The 14641-nt window shown below is 55.9% G+C and overlaps 1 protein-coding gene across 2 annotated transcripts; it reads right to left on the reverse strand.

Annotated features, from left to right (window-relative positions):
- Positions 1–4989: 4989 nt before the first annotated feature.
- On the reverse strand, positions 4990–14516 carry Gpr108 (G protein-coupled receptor 108). 2 transcript variants are annotated; one of them, XM_036171339.1, is made up of 17 exons: positions 14354–14516; positions 13623–13739; positions 11785–11835; positions 11508–11590; positions 10697–10821; positions 10412–10605; positions 10225–10329; positions 8543–8676; positions 8314–8389; positions 7885–7958; positions 7680–7797; positions 7059–7189; positions 6703–6746; positions 6414–6463; positions 6233–6316; positions 6018–6142; positions 4990–5465 (listed from the first exon to the last, which is right to left on the reverse strand). In XM_036171339.1, exons 1-17 carry the CDS (start codon positions 14477–14479, stop codon positions 5393–5395), a joined length of 1710 nt encoding a protein of 569 aa, XP_036027232.1. In that variant the 5' UTR covers positions 14480–14516; the 3' UTR covers positions 4990–5392. The 2 variants fall into 2 exon arrangements, with proteins under 2 accessions (XP_036027232.1, XP_036027233.1); XM_036171340.1 differs by lacking the exon at positions 14354–14516 and adding an exon at positions 14149–14204.
- Positions 14517–14641: the final 125 nt, after the last annotated feature.

The following is a 14641-nucleotide window of genomic DNA, read 5'->3' on the forward strand; positions in this document are numbered from 1 at the left end:
ATGATAAGACTTCCATGGTCACCAACCACCTCAGAGCCCGACTCATTGGGAACCACTTCCTCTCTGATCTGCCACTCACCAGCCAGGGGTGAGCCTTGGGTCTCAATGTCTTCCTGAAAAGCACACTGTCAACACAGCTGGTGTCTTCCTGGGTTTGCTGCAGGTAATCTTGCTAGAACTTGCCAGCTCATTCTCTTTGAGGTCTCTATAGATTTAGACACCTGCTGGCTGGTGTAAATTCCGGGAAATGAATTGCCAATTTCCCTTTCAGCCTGGCTACTGGGCCATGCTTGCTGAATTTCAGATCTTTTGAGATAGGGTCCTAGGTAGTATTGGCTGGCTAAGAACTCAGAGGTCCTCCTGCCTTTGCCTCCCAAGTGCTGGGTGGGATTAAAGGGGTGGCCACCAGATCTAGCTGTTTTTTGTTTTTCTGTTTTATGGTAGCATCTTCTGTAGCCTGGGCTGGCTTCCAAGTCTCCATGTAAAGAAAGTTGACCTTCAACCCCTGCTCCTACTGCCTCCCCTTTGAGTGCTGGGGTGACAGGCGATTGTCGCCAGGCCTGGTTTATGTGGTTCTGGAATGGAACCCAGTACTTCCTGTATTCTAGGCGAGCAGTGCCCTCATGGTGCCTCCAGCTCTGGAGTGCTGAGGTGACTTGTGACCATACCCACTTGAGCCCCAATGTTATTTGTTTCCTTAGCCCAAGCTGGCCCGCAACCTGCAAACCTGTGCCTCAGTCTCTGGAGCCTCTACTCTGGAATGCCAAGGGGATCGGTGGCCACACCCACTTGCCTGGGAACCTGGGAACCTTTTGAGAATCTTGGAGAGTAACTGGGGTCTATCTGGAGTTATCTATCTGCCTCTCCCTGGCACCCACAGCCACCACCACCACCACCGCCACCACGACACTGTCCTCTGAGAATGGGCTGTGTGAATGACTGTGAGGGAACACTGTGAACCAAGGTGGTGATGCCCAATCCAAGAACAGGTATTCGTGACCCAAAGGGGTTAAGGGAACAGTTTGCAATGATTTCCTGTAAACCATTCAGTTTTCCTGGCCTCTAGGGGCACAGGGGTGGCTGGGAGTTAGAACAAACCTGGCTTGTCTTTTAGCTAGGATTGCGACACCCTTTCTGTGGAAGGCAGAAAGGGGGGGGGCAGGGAGGAGAGAGGAGTGGGGGGGGAGGGAAGTGCAAGCTTTAGCTTGCCTCCAAAACTGGGGCCCAACTTTTGAAACTGCATCTCCAAGTGTTCCCCCTTTACTTCCTGTGCTTCTGCCTCTGCCCAGGCACTCAGTTTCTTGGTTTTGTTCTATTTAACACATATTTAAAAAATTGCATCTTCTTTATGATTATATATACTCGTGTGTGTGGAGGTCAGAGGACAACGTGTGGGTGTCCCTTCTCTCCTTCCACTATGATATGTCCCTGGGGTGGAACTTGTCAGCAAGAGTCCCCCACCCCACCCCACCCCATCCCCAGCCTTTCTTCTGGCCCCATTGTTTCGCTCTAGCCTGAAATAGGAGGGCTTTGTGATTGGCCAGTGGAGACTTCTTTCTGGCTACCAGATTTGGTTTGTCTTTGTGGACGTGTTTACCCTGTGGGGTGGAGGTGGGTGACTGGCAGGTCTGAGCACAAAGGAGCCGCCCCGTGGCTGAGGTGGGGGAGAAAGATCAATTCTCAACTTGCCTGTTCACAGTCATTCCTGCTCCTGTCTGGCTGGGAATGTGGGAAGGGTCTGGGCCCCCATCCTGATCTCTGGGAAGTCACTGGACTGCACCCTTTGGTGCTGGGAGGTAACCAGGACGCCAGGACTGGATCAGGGCCCACTGGGCGGGAGAAAGCCAGAGGAGAGAGAGAGAGAGATGGGGAATTCTTGAATCCTGTGACTCTCCTCTGGGGAAAGAACTTGTGTCAGAACATCAGGAGGGGAGAGTGGGCCTGCTGAGCCAGCATGGAGGGGAGCATGTAAGGGGATTCCCAGGGAGGGGGCCACGAGCCCAGGGTTCTGAGCCCAGGGTTCGGGCCTCAAGGCTGTTTATAAGATCTGTGCAAAGTATTTGGCTTTAAAAAAAAGCAAAATGGAAAAACAAAACAAAACAAAACAAAAACTGCACCTCACACACAAACAATGAAAAAGTATTAGTCATGGCAGGTAAGGTAGTGCACGCCCTGCATTCCAACACTTAGGAAGCTGAGGAGGGACTGTCATTTGAGACTAACCTGGAGAGATGGCTCAGTGGGCACAAAGCTAGTGGCTTTGCCATTTTGGCATCCTCTGATAACCCAGCAGAGACAGAGGCAGAGGCAGGATTCCCTGGGCCACAGGCAAGCTGGCTTGCTGGACCAGGAGCCAATGAGCTCTGGGTTCAGTGAGAGGCCTTGGTAAATACACAGAAGTGCAGAGTGACTAGTGGAGACAGTGGACATCAACTTTGGGCCTACACACACACACACACACACACACACACACACACACACACACACACACGAGTAGTGCCATGCATGCATGGTGGCACATGCCTGCCATTCTTGAGAAACTGAGGCAGGAGGATTGCAGGAGTTCTAAGCCAGCCTGGGCTACATAGTGAGACCATATGCATCAGGTGTGGTAGAGTAGGCCTGACAGCTCAGGACCTGGAAGATGAGGAATTTAAGGTCATCCTTGGCTACAGAGAGTGTAAGGCCAGGCCAGGCTACATGAGACACTGCCTACAAATAATAAAATAATCAAATCAATGCTTTTTGAGCAAACATACTTAACAACTGAGAGAAATGCCCGTCACGGTGGTGCACACATTCAGGGAGGCAGAGGAAGGCAGATCTCTCTCTGTGAGTCCCAGGCTAGCCTGGTCTATAGAGAGACCTTGTCTCACAAAATGAGGGAGCTGCAGACTCTTCTATCAGTGCTGAGCTCTGGTGTCAGAATGACCAAAAGGGGCAGATTTGATTTCTGGGTGGGGCACCCCTGCACCTTCCTGCACAGGATCCCCTCTGTGCTGGAAAGCCCAGGCTCCTGTCTGCTTCCCCACTTCCAGGACACCCCACTGCATCGCTGCTTTCCTGGAACTCCTGTGCAGGCTGGGTGACCTCTCTTCCTACCCAGTAACTCATTAACTCTCAGGGACCTTGACCACTGTACCATCCCTGCTTCCTCCCTGGGCTCAGTGGGGTGCTTGCAGTGCCCCAGGTGACACAAAAAGGCCAGAGTCCAGCCACAGGGCGGCACCCTCCCCCCCACACCTCCTCACCCCTGCAGGGACTGAGTCTGAGCCTGATCTCCAGAGACAGTGAAATGCACCTTGCAAATAGAATGCTCAGGTAGGTGCCCAACACCCATCCCCTCCATTTTCTTCCTTCTCGGTTTTTGGTTTTTTTCTCTCTTTTCTTTTTTGAGACATTCTCACTACACAAACCAGACTTTCTGTGAGGACAGGTGTGAACACTATACGGTTCCTGCTCAAGCTCACCTCTATAGAACCATTTATTTTATTTTATTTTAAGTGCTTTGGTCTTTTGGCTGTGTGTAGATCTGTGAGGGGGGTTAGAACTCCTGGAAATGGAGTTATAGTCTTGAGCTGCCATATGGATGCTGAAAGTTAAACCCGGGTCCTCTGGAAGAGCAGCCAGTGCTCTTAGCCACTGAGCCACCTCTCCAGTCCATGAATATTTTTCCTGTTTATTTGGAGACAGGGTTTCTTTGTGTAGCCCTGGCTGTCCTGGAACTCAGAGATCTGTCTGCCTCTGCCTCCTGGGTTTAAAGGTGTGCACCACCACACCCAACCCTCTTCCTTATGAACCCTGGGAGGATGCTGGTCCCACCAGGGTACCCTCACATAGGTTTCATCCTTCAGATCTCCCCTTTTGCTGTTGGGGGACATACTCCCATCTGGGGAGGACCAGGGTGTGCCCATCTTTGGGGTAGGAGTGTTGTCACTGCGTCTACTTCCTCGTGTGCGGCCACACGGGGGGCCCTGACCTTCCTCTCGGTTCTTCCACGGCTCTTGTGGGCCCTGGCACAAAGCCTCAGTCTGTTTTTAGGACTGTCTGCTGCTGCCCCGGCCAGTCCTGACACTGCCTTCCACCTCCTGCTTTCACGCCCTCCCATGCTTTGGCTGGCTATTTGTTCATCTGGGCTGCAGCTGGCCTCACTTCCTTACTGTGGAAGCCTTAATCTGGCCCTCCCCCTCCCTCTCCTTACGCCACCTCCCCCACTGCATGGTGTCTGCGCTCTAGAAGACATTCCTGGGTGTCCTCAGGGGAGGACAGAGAGGAGAACTAACTAAGGGGTCCCCAGAGGCCAGGCCAAGGCTGTTGCTGGACCCTTATGGCCATGTCTATCCATTTCTACATGAATAGGATCTGGCTCTTTGCCCAGGCTAGCCTCAAACCATAGCAACTCTCCTGCCGTGGCTTCCTGAATGCTGGAGTTAGAGGCCTGGACCGCCATGCCTTGGTATGAGGGTCATCTGTGGCGGAAGGTAGTTGTTAGTCACCCTGCCCACACAGACTGTGTCCTCGGGTGGGACAGCTACAGGTCAGCCTCGCTGCTGTTGCTTGGGTGCCGCCTACCTTAGTTCTGAAACGGTATCTCAAGGGCTTGGGCCGCAAGACGTAGGCTAGGCTGGCTGGGCAGCCGGGCCAGGGATCTGCCCCTCCTCACCTCCTTAGTGCTAGGATTATAAGCACATGGGTATCTTTGGGAGGCTTCAGTCCTGGCCCAGGCACAGCCAGGGATTTACATCCCTAGCCTGGTTGCACAGTCGGGCCTGTCTTCAGGGGACACCAGTTCACCTCACCTTTCCTTTATCTTCCAGACTTCTGTGGCTGGGTCAGTCCCATGTGACCCTCATCCTGGGTCTGGTGGCTAGAAAGACCCCTGAAGGTTGGGATGGGGGCCCGGGGTGGGGATGGGGGTTGACACTTTGGTCACACTGTCCCCAGCAGCCAACCCAGGGCCCAGCACAGCATCGGCAGACCGTCCCCTCCTCACTGTGAATTCTGCTTTCTCTTTATTTTTGTTTACTGGTCGGCCCAAGGCTTCATGAGGATCTCCAGAGCAACAGGATGACAGACATGTGCCACCATGTGGACTGAGAATTCAGGGTTCTAGATCATAAATGCAGCTTGCCTTAGGCACTCAAACCCCTCAATGTCAAGAAACTCACGAAGTGCAAGAAAAGATTGGTCCTTATTGTACTGAAAGGCCGAGGGGTCTCCCCAGGAGGACAGGCCTGCAGCGCTGGGAGAAGGGTGTCTTTCTCTGAAAGGCTCCTTGGGGACCCACGTCCTGGGTGCCTTGTTGGCGTGGGCCACTGGGGCTCCCTGCAGCCTTGGAGATGAGTGTGCGGGGTACAGGAGGACTGAGGGTGGCTGGCTGGACGCACGGAAGTCAGGACAGCTCCCGGCCACTGGCTGTCTTGTTGACTTTGGACAGGCCTTCCCGAAACCCAGAGTCCGTCATCCTAAGAGAGGCACATGGCAGAAGCAGGGTCCAGCAGCTGAAGGACAGCAGGTCCGGCCCGCTCCCATCCCACCCCTCCACCCCGAGACCTAGCCCGGCAGACAATATGGCAGCCTCAACCCTGCTGTCAAGTCAGCCAGGCTCCCACCACTCCAGAGTGGCCTGGTCCTGACCCAGCTTGCCTGAGGGCCCCAGGCCCGGGTGTCACAGCCCATCCTTTCCTGCCAGTGTTCTAATCCCGCCCCTAGAGTGACGCCAGCCCTGCCAGCCCTCCAAGCTGCCCACACCAATCTGATCTCGGCGGACCACTTGGATCCCGTCCCCCATCCTCCTCAGCCCACCCCAGAGCCAGTTCTGCCCCACTTCGAGGCCACCCCCACCCCACCTTTAGTCCTTTTTTAGCCCCGCACACCCACAACCCTACCTAGGCACACCCCCAGAAGCAGCCTAAGGCCTTATCCCATCCTGCCCTGTTGCCCCAGCGGAGCCCCTAACTTTGGTCTGGACCCACCCTTTTCCAGCCCTGCCCCCCCTCCCGCCCCATTTTGCTCACACTTGCTCCATCTGCACATCTTCCTCATCCTCCTGCGGTAGCTGCAGGTAAGGGTTGTCTCCAGCTGGCTGGAACTTGTAGCCGGTGAGCACGAAGAAGGCCAGCGTGGAACTCTCCACCAAGAGCTGGGGGCCAGAGCGTGGGCTCAGGGCGCGCTCCCTGGCCACTCACACTCCTGACCCAACCCTACTAGGGACCCTCTGGGCTCCCCTCACCTGGTACAGCCACTGCCACTGGAAGGGCACGGCCACGCGCAGCAGGATGGCAATGATTCGGGTGAAGTAGATGTAGCAGATGACCTGGGGTCACACGGGCACAGAGGACCAGTGAGGCTGGGGGTCAGCGATAGAGGGCAGCAAGGAGGGAGTCGGGCCTGGGGGAGGGCGGGGCTCCTACCATGACGTAGTAATGCCGGAACAGCTTCAGCCTGGCCAGGTTCACCGCCACTGTGGGTGGGCAGAGTGGGGGTGGGGTGGGGGTCACTGAAAGTGGCAGGAGGGGAGGGCAACAGAGAAGGGGACAGGGCCTGGGGGGCCGTTCCAGGGCAACAGGGTGAATCGTAGTAAGGGGGCAGGGTGACGGAGGGGACAGACGAGGGAGAAAAAACAGCCAGGCAGACACAGGGCCCCGGCGCCTGGTGTCAGAGAGAAAGCAGGGCGGGAACAGACTACAGCGGGGTCCTCACCCTTGCCATCAGTGCCAGATGCGTCCTGCAGATGCCGGATAGACCTGCAGCAGGTGAAGGGATGTGGGGAATGATCATCCCCAACCCGTGTACAAGAGTCTTCTGTGGGGTAGGGCTGAGGGGTCAGGGCTCAGCCAGGGGAGGGAGGGTGCAGGGCCTGGGGGGGGGAGGGCTGAGGGTCAGGGCTCAGCCAGGGGAGGGAGGGTGCAGGGGGGGGGGGGCGCTGAGGGTCAGGGCTCAGCCAGGGGAGGGAGGGTGCAGGGCTTTGGGGGGCTGAGGGTCAGGGCTCAGCAGGGGAGGGAGGAGGGAGGGTGCAGGGCCTGGGGGGGGGGGCTGAGGGCAGGCCGGGTTCTCACCACACCACTGGGAAGAGGATGGCACCACAGCAGATGAGATCCACCAGGAACAAGATCTCCTTCCAGAGCCCATAGTCGCTGGCACCCTCCTCACGGGACTCGATGACAATGTATGCCACATTAGCCAGGACCTGTGGGGATGGCAGGGCGCCACCTGATTTTATTCCCATCCTCTTATCCCTGTCCACTGAAAACGAACCACTTCCAAATCCCCTACCACCATGGACTTTCCCCTATATACCTCACTGAGCATCCCTCCACTCTCCACTTGAACTCCCTCCCCGTATCCCACCCCATATCTCATCCCAGCACCCCTCCTCTATCCCACCCCAGCACCCCTCCTCTATCCCACCCCAGCACCCCTCCTCTATCTCCTACCCACCCAGCACCCCTCCTCTATCCCACCCCAGCACCCCTCCTCTATCTCCTACCCACCCAGCACCCCTCCTCTATCCCACCCCAGCACCCCTCCTCTATCTCCTACCCACCCAGCACCCCTCCTCTATCCCACCCCAGCACCCCTCCTCTATCCCACCCCAGCTTTCCTCTCTGAATCTCCCTATGTCTCCCGAGCCCCCCTCCCTGCACCTTCCTAGACCCCCATGGAACCCCCCCACACACCTGCAGGGGGATCACAATTCCAAAAATCTTCTTCTCCTTGTCTGACAGCATATACTTCACAAAGGCCCAGCCCGAGCCGATCAAGGCGATAGTGATGAAGAGAAGGGCACCTTTCAACCTGGGAACCAGGGTGGGGGAGGTCTGACGATGGGTGGGGGGCCCAGCCCCTGCTACCCGCCTCCCCCACCTGTGCCGGGGGACTCACAGGTGTGTGATATAGTGCATGACGGCGAGGCCTTCGATGGGGTGGCCTTGGCTGTTGATGAAGTAGTAGTTGATCTGGAGAGGCAGACAGGCGGACGGATGGGCGGTCAGAGAGAAGGACGGATGGGCAGGCGGGGACAGTTTAGGAACACAGAATGAGGATGGATGAGCGCGTGATTGGGGAGGGAAATGAAAACAGTCACCACGGGCCTCCTCCACAATTACGGGGGGGGGGTGGTGGTGGTGGTGGTGGTGGTGGAGGTTAGACAACATGGCGGACAGCCAGCGCTGGACCAAGGGATGGTCCTGGAGGGCAGGTGGTGAGAGCCGGGCTGAGTGTGAAGGTCATGAGATGGACAAGGCGCACGGGTGGACAGATGTCCCGCCTCACCATCCCACCCCATGTCGCCACTGGGCCCTGGGTGCTCACGCTATGGAAAAGCAGGGAGACACTCTTGGTGAACGCCAGGGCTGCCATGAGCCAGTGGATCTTAAAGACACTGTATCTGCCAGAGGGAGACCGGGTGGAGAGAGCACCTTTGAGATCAGGATGTGAGGCTGTCAGGAGGGGGCGGAGGGGAGGAAGGGGAGGGGAGGGGGGAGGGAGAGAAGGGAGGGGGTTGTGGAAGGGAAGGAGGGAGGGTGTGTGGGGGCTTTACGTATTCTTGCAGAGCAGGGAAACCCAGAAGATGCCTGCAGCCAGGAAGCAGGCAGACATGGTCAGGTAGAGCTTAAAGAGGGGGATTTCTGCGGCTGACAGGAAGCCTTCTGGATTCTTCTCTCGGATCATCACCTGTAAAGGGGGGAGGCAGGTGGCCTTGCTCCTCTAGCTCTAGCTCTGGGCTTCAGAGAGTTCCAGTCTCTAGCTCTTCTACTTCCTAGCTAGAGCCTCAGTTGGTCCTGTCTCTCAGCCATATAAGCCACAGAGGGCTGGTACCAGGACCACAGCAGAACCAACACCCAGGGACGACCCAGTCTTTGTACAAAGTGCACAGGGCCTGCCACATTTCCAGAGAACCAGGGGTACAGAGGTGTTACGTGGTGTTGGCTAGGGGCCTCCTAGAAGAAAAGTGACTCATAGTGTCCAATACAACATCCCCACGTTGTGACCGGATCATTTAGGCCAGCGGTTCCCAGCCTTCCTGATGCTGTGACCCTTTAATACAGCTCTGGGGTATACTGCTGGGGTGACCCCCCTGAGGTCCCCCCAACCCCAGAACTATCTTGCTGTGACTACCACTGCAAATTTGCTATGGCTATGAACTGTAATGCAAACATCTGATATACAGGTTATGCAGCCCCCAAAGGGGTCGAGACCCACAGGCTGAGCACCACTGATGTGGGGCACACTGTGTGATTCTGTTTATGCGTGTGTGGAGGCCAAGGACAACTTCAGGTGGCCATCCTCGGAACATATGTGAGGGTAGGAGAGAACTGACGCCTGCAACTTGCCCTTTGACCTCTGCATGCACGGCACACACACTTCACACACTCACATTCAAAATAAATGTAAAACGAGCCTATAGGTTGCTCAGGACACGGCCAGGGAGGCAGCACTGTCATGAGGAGCCGAGTTCAGACCCCCAGAACCCACATAAAGAAAGCCTGGGACGGTAGCCTTTGCTTGAAACCCCAGCATGGAAGTGGAGACGGGCGGGTCCCTGTGGCTTGCTAGCCAGCCAGCCTGCCTGAGTCTGTGAGCTCGGAGCCAGTCAGAGACCCTGTCTCAAAAATCAAGGTAAGTTGGGTGTGGTGGTGCACATCTTTACTAGCAGCACTAGGGGGCGGAGGCAGGGGGATCTCTGTGAGTTCTGGGCCAGCCTGGGCTACCAAGTGAGACCCTGTCTCAAAACAAACAAAAAGCAAACATCAAGATGGCTAGCATCCGGGGAACACCAGTGAGAGCTGACCGTGACTTCCTTTGTACACCATACAAGCTTCCTTGCACATATGAACACACACACACACACACACACACACACCTGAAATAGATAAAATTTTGTCTTCCCTTAAGTACTTCTGATTCGAGGACAGTTGGATACCCTAGCTTGCGTGTCTCACCAAAGCACAGTGGAAGACTTTAAGTTCATTCAGGGGCTCGCAAGATGGCTCAGTGGGTAAAGAAGCTTGCTGCCAAGTCTGACAACCTGAGTTCGATCCCTGGGGCCCGCAGGTGGGAGGACATAACTGACTCCTCAGAGTTGTCCCTCTGACCTAATCACGTGCTGCGGTGCATGCCCCCACCCCTCCCCCCAATACATAAAGCGTGATGACAAGACAAAGAGCCGCAGGACGAAGACAGAGCCGGTGAGCCGGGGGTGTGCCTGTCCCGGGCACTCACAGTGAGGTCAAAGGGCTGCTCATGGCCGGGAATGGAGTTGTGGCAATTGTGGAAGTTGAGGCTGTACTGGCCTTCCTCTGCCCTGGAGCCGATCACCACGTGGAACTAGTCACAAGGAGGGGGGGTCTCAGTAGGCGGCACCATGGCGCAGGGGAGGTGGGGACATCTGGGCAAAGCAGGGACTCACACTGAAGTTATATGAGTCGTTGAGGTGGCCCAGGCCCAACACCAGTTCCTCCTCCTTCCCGCCGGGGTCCCGTGTGGGCAGCTGCCTCTGCGGCTGGCCCTCTGTCGAGTGTCCGTGAACCCCCAGGATAGTGTTCTCTCCTGAAACTGGGGGTGCTCCAGGCTTTGCCTGATCCTCCTTGACTGCAGGGGTCTCTGTAGGAGATGGGTGAGTGACTGTTAAAAGACAGATGGGCAGAAAATTGGGGTATGTCCAGGGCAGCTCTGTCCAGCCTCCCGGACTTACCACTGTTCTCCTTAGGGGTGCCTGCCGGCTCTGGCTTCGGGATGCCTGATGGTGCTGGGGCATCAGGGAGGAGGCCAGGGGAGATGAACAACTTCCTCTGCTCCCCATATTTTCGCACTTGGACCCTTGGGTGAGGGAGGAATAGGAAAAGGGGAGGGTGAAGTCTGTGGTCAGGTATACAATGTGTGTGGATGCCCTCCCTCAGGGGCTGGAGAATCTCTCTGAGCCACTGGTCACCAGATCTTAGCATCCGGCTACCACCTATCAAGGCAGCTCCCACACTTATAAGGGCCATCAAATCAGAAGACAACATGGCCTGGTCTGAGGACAGAAGGCCTGTGATCCAAGGAACTTGGGAGGCAGAGGCAGGGGGATTGCAGGTTCAGTGTCAGCCTGGATTACAGAGTTCAAGGCTCAAACTGGTAAAACTTACTGAATCCCTGTCTTAAAATAAAAGGTACAAATAGGGCTGGAGGTCATGGCTCAGGGGTGGAGCCCTGCCTAGAATCCCCCAGTGAGGGGCTGGGGTCATGGCTAAGGGGTGGAGCCCTGCCTAGAATCCCCAGTGAGGGGCTGGGGGCGTGGTCAGGGTGGAGCCCCGCCTAGAATCCCCCCAGTGAGGGGCTGGGGCGTGGTCAGGGTTATAGCACTCGCCTACAATTTTTAAGGCTGTAGGTTCAATTTCCAGTAGCATGCGTGTGGGTGCACATATACACATACACACACAAACACACGATGTACCATGGAGCAAAAGTGACTGGCTTTCTCCCTAGGGCTGTGGATCTTTGGGGGGTCCCCTGTCCCCACTCACTGCAGGTCTTTGATATCAATGAGGAAAAGGACCAGGAAGTTGCTGCTGTTTCTCTCCAGAGGGCATCCGTGGGAGTTCCGGCTCTGGGGAGGGGACAGAAAGGACCTGGGTTACAGCTGCCCGTGGGTCTAGCCTCGTTCAATGTGCTATCCATTCACCCGGGCCTCTCCCTGCACTTCTCTGGAAAAGAACCCAGGGCTGTAGGTTTTACACGAAGAAGACAGGCCCTCAACACCGTATCAGTTCTCTCTCATCCCCTCTGATGCTCTCCACTCACCGAGTAGGAGTGAATGCTGCCAGATCGAACCCGACTCAAGCTGAACCCCACCTGATGGAAAAGAGAAAACAGTGAGAGGCTTCCAAAACTCCCTCGGCAGCAGAAGGGATGCAACCTAGTTCTGTTCTGCTTCGAGACAGGGGCTCACAGGCAGCCCTGGCTGGCAGGGCACTCACCATGCCCAGGGTGGGGATGGACTTGCGTCAATCCTACTGGTTCAGCATGTACCAGCACCCATGGCTCATCTCAGGTACTGAACACCCATCATGTGCTAGATGCTCAGTGACCTGTCCCACCCCTGACTCCCAATGCTCATACAGAACACACTTCCTCTGAACAGACTTTTCACAGTCCGATTGGTTTTACCCACTCACAATATTAATGGTGCTGGGCAGGGTGGAACATGCCATTTCATGGGCTATGAAGACTGAGGTAGGAAGGGCTTGAATTTTAGGTGAACCTGGACTACATGAATGAGATCCTGTCTGAAAACAAACTGTCAAAACAAGGCTGCCTGGGTAACCCTTTAATCCCAGCGCTTGGCAGGTAGACCTCTGTGAGTTCGAGGCCAGCCTGGTCTACACCGTGAGTTCCAGGACAGCCAGAGCTACACAGTGAGATCCTGTCTCAAACTCTGCTCCTCCTCCAAAAAAAAAAAAAAAAAAAAAAAGAAAAAGAAAGCCAGTTTAACTGGGCATGTGTATCACACCTCTTCTACCAAGAGAACATCGCTGAAGATGGGGAGAGAAGAGTGTAAAAGCCAGAGGCTGGGGAGGACCAGAGAGAAACACCGTCTTCTGGATGCAGCAGACAGCAGCTGTGGTTGTCTGCACAGGATCAAGCCAGTCAGCATTCAGCATGGAGGGACAGGGGTGTATGGGGAGCTCTGGACAGCTGACGGACGCTGTGGTTGTCTGCACAGGATCAAGCCAGTCGGCATTCAGCATGGAGGGACAGGGGTGTATGGGGAGCTCTGGACAGCTGACGGACGCTGGGGGGGGGCAGTTTTCTTTAAGGGGATGGCCCAGATGACAATAAAAAAGGTCTGGGCGCTGTGGCACAGCAGAGGCTGGCAGGTCTCTGAGTCTGTGGACAGCCTGGTCTACATCTACATAGTTCTGGGCCAGCTGAGGCTACATAGTGAGACCATGTCTTAAAAACAAGGAAGACATGAAATTGGGAGGAGTTTGGGAAGGTGGGGGACGGATCTTGGAGGGGTTACAGGGAGAAGTGGAGGGGTATGATCAAAATACATTATGTACATGAATAAAATGTTAAACTACAAAGGGGCTGAGGTGGGGTGGGGTGGCTCAGCAGTAGAGCACCTGTGGGGATCTCCCAGTCTGGTGCTCGGTAATTGATCCTCCTGCCTCAGCCCGCAGGGACAGTAAGTTGACTTGATCTGAACCCCAAACATTGAACTGCATGAGACACTGTATTCAGTGGAGAAACCGAGACAAGCCTGCTGGTGGTGGCACACGCCTTTAATCCTAGCACTCGGGAGGCAGAGGCAGGCGGATCTCTGTGAGTTTGAGGCCAGCCTGGTCTACAGAGCGAGATCCAGGACAGGCTCCAAAGCTACAGAGAAACCTTGTCTTGAAACAAACAAACAAACAAACAAACACAAACAAACAAACAAACAAAAACAACCGAGAGAGAGGGAGAGGGAGAGGGAGAGGGAGGGGAGAGAGAGAGAGAGAGAGAGAGAGAGAGAGAGAGAGAGAGAGAAACTGAGGCTCAAGAAGGCTATGGGACTTGCCATAGATCACACGGGTAAGGACAGATCTAGGATGGAATTCCAGAACCTGTGCACCGAGCCCTCCCATGAGCCTCCTCACCCTTGGCTTCTCTTCTGCCTCTTGGAAGCCAAGGCGAAGTAGGCTCAGCTCCACTTCCAGGGACCCATTGGTGTAGAATCCGAAGCTGTTCAGTTGGATGTCAGCTCGCTTCTCCCCCTGCAGGAAACAAGATAGACAGTGGCAGCAAGGGCACTTGCCCCCAGTCCAGCCCACTTCCCCTGAGAGCCTCTGGACATTTTTATTTAGGGCACAAGCATGTGAGAAAGCCTTCCTGGGTGCAGGGTAGTGGTGGCGATAGTGGCATTTCCCTGCTTCAGTCCCAGGCAGCTACTGGGTTTGAGTGTCTAGGTGGTGAAATCCTGGCACCCCCATGGAAGGCCCCATATCGCCGCGTACTACCCGAAAAGTGGTCTACACATGCTGGTGACCAGCTCCAACTTCATAAAAAACTTTTCGATTCTATCTGGGCTGAATTTTCAAAGAAGTCTCCCCTCCTCCATCGAAGTGAATTCCAGGAAGATCCCACCAGGTACCCCCTCCTCCTAGGATGTCCTATGGTTGTTACCGAGGGTCCCCGGAATTTAAAGGGCCAGGTGTCAGGGGTCGCGGGAGACGGAGCCCCGCCCCCTTAAGCCAGGCCAACCCATTGCGAGCACCGGGTGAGGGGGGACCGGGACGAGACCACTCGCGGCCTGCAGTGGGAGGTGCAGCCGCTCAATCCGAAGGAGCTATGGGGAGGAGGACGGCGAGGCAAAGCCCGCGGGGCTCACTGTGAGCGCCAGCCGGTGAATTCGGCCTGAGCAGCCGCCCAGCATCAGCACCAGCAGCGACAAGCAGCCCCATCCGCACTGCGCGGGGCTCCCGCCGCCGAGCCCCCTCCTCTCGCTCACTGCCATCTCTGGGGCTGCGACTGCCCCACGACACCGCCTCTGACGCCTGGTAAGGCCCGCCCACATCTCAGCCAATCGTCGCACGACGTAGCCGGGTCTCCCAATCATCAACTGAGATGCTTTTGATGGACAGAAAGGCTTCCAAATGGGCGTGCTAAGTCTTTTCAG

This window comes from Onychomys torridus, chromosome 21, assembly GCF_903995425.1.
Source record: "Onychomys torridus chromosome 21, mOncTor1.1, whole genome shotgun sequence".
Classification (NCBI taxonomy): Eukaryota; Metazoa; Chordata; class Mammalia; order Rodentia; family Cricetidae; genus Onychomys; species Onychomys torridus.

Excerpts from the sequence above, each read along its gene's own strand:
- Gpr108 (XM_036171339.1), bottom strand. The coding sequence starts at position 14,479 with ATGGCAGTGAGCGAGAGGAGGGGGCTCGGCGGCGGGAGCCCCGCGCAG. Across the intron at positions 8,390-8,542 it reads TCCCTGCTCTGCAAGAATAC|ATACAGTGTCTTTAAGATCC; the intron begins GTAAAGCCCCCA and ends TCCCTCTGGCAG. Across the intron at positions 7,959-8,313 it reads TCTCCCTGCTTTTCCATAGC|ATCAACTACTACTTCATCAA; the intron begins GTGAGCACCCAG and ends CTGCCTCTCCAG.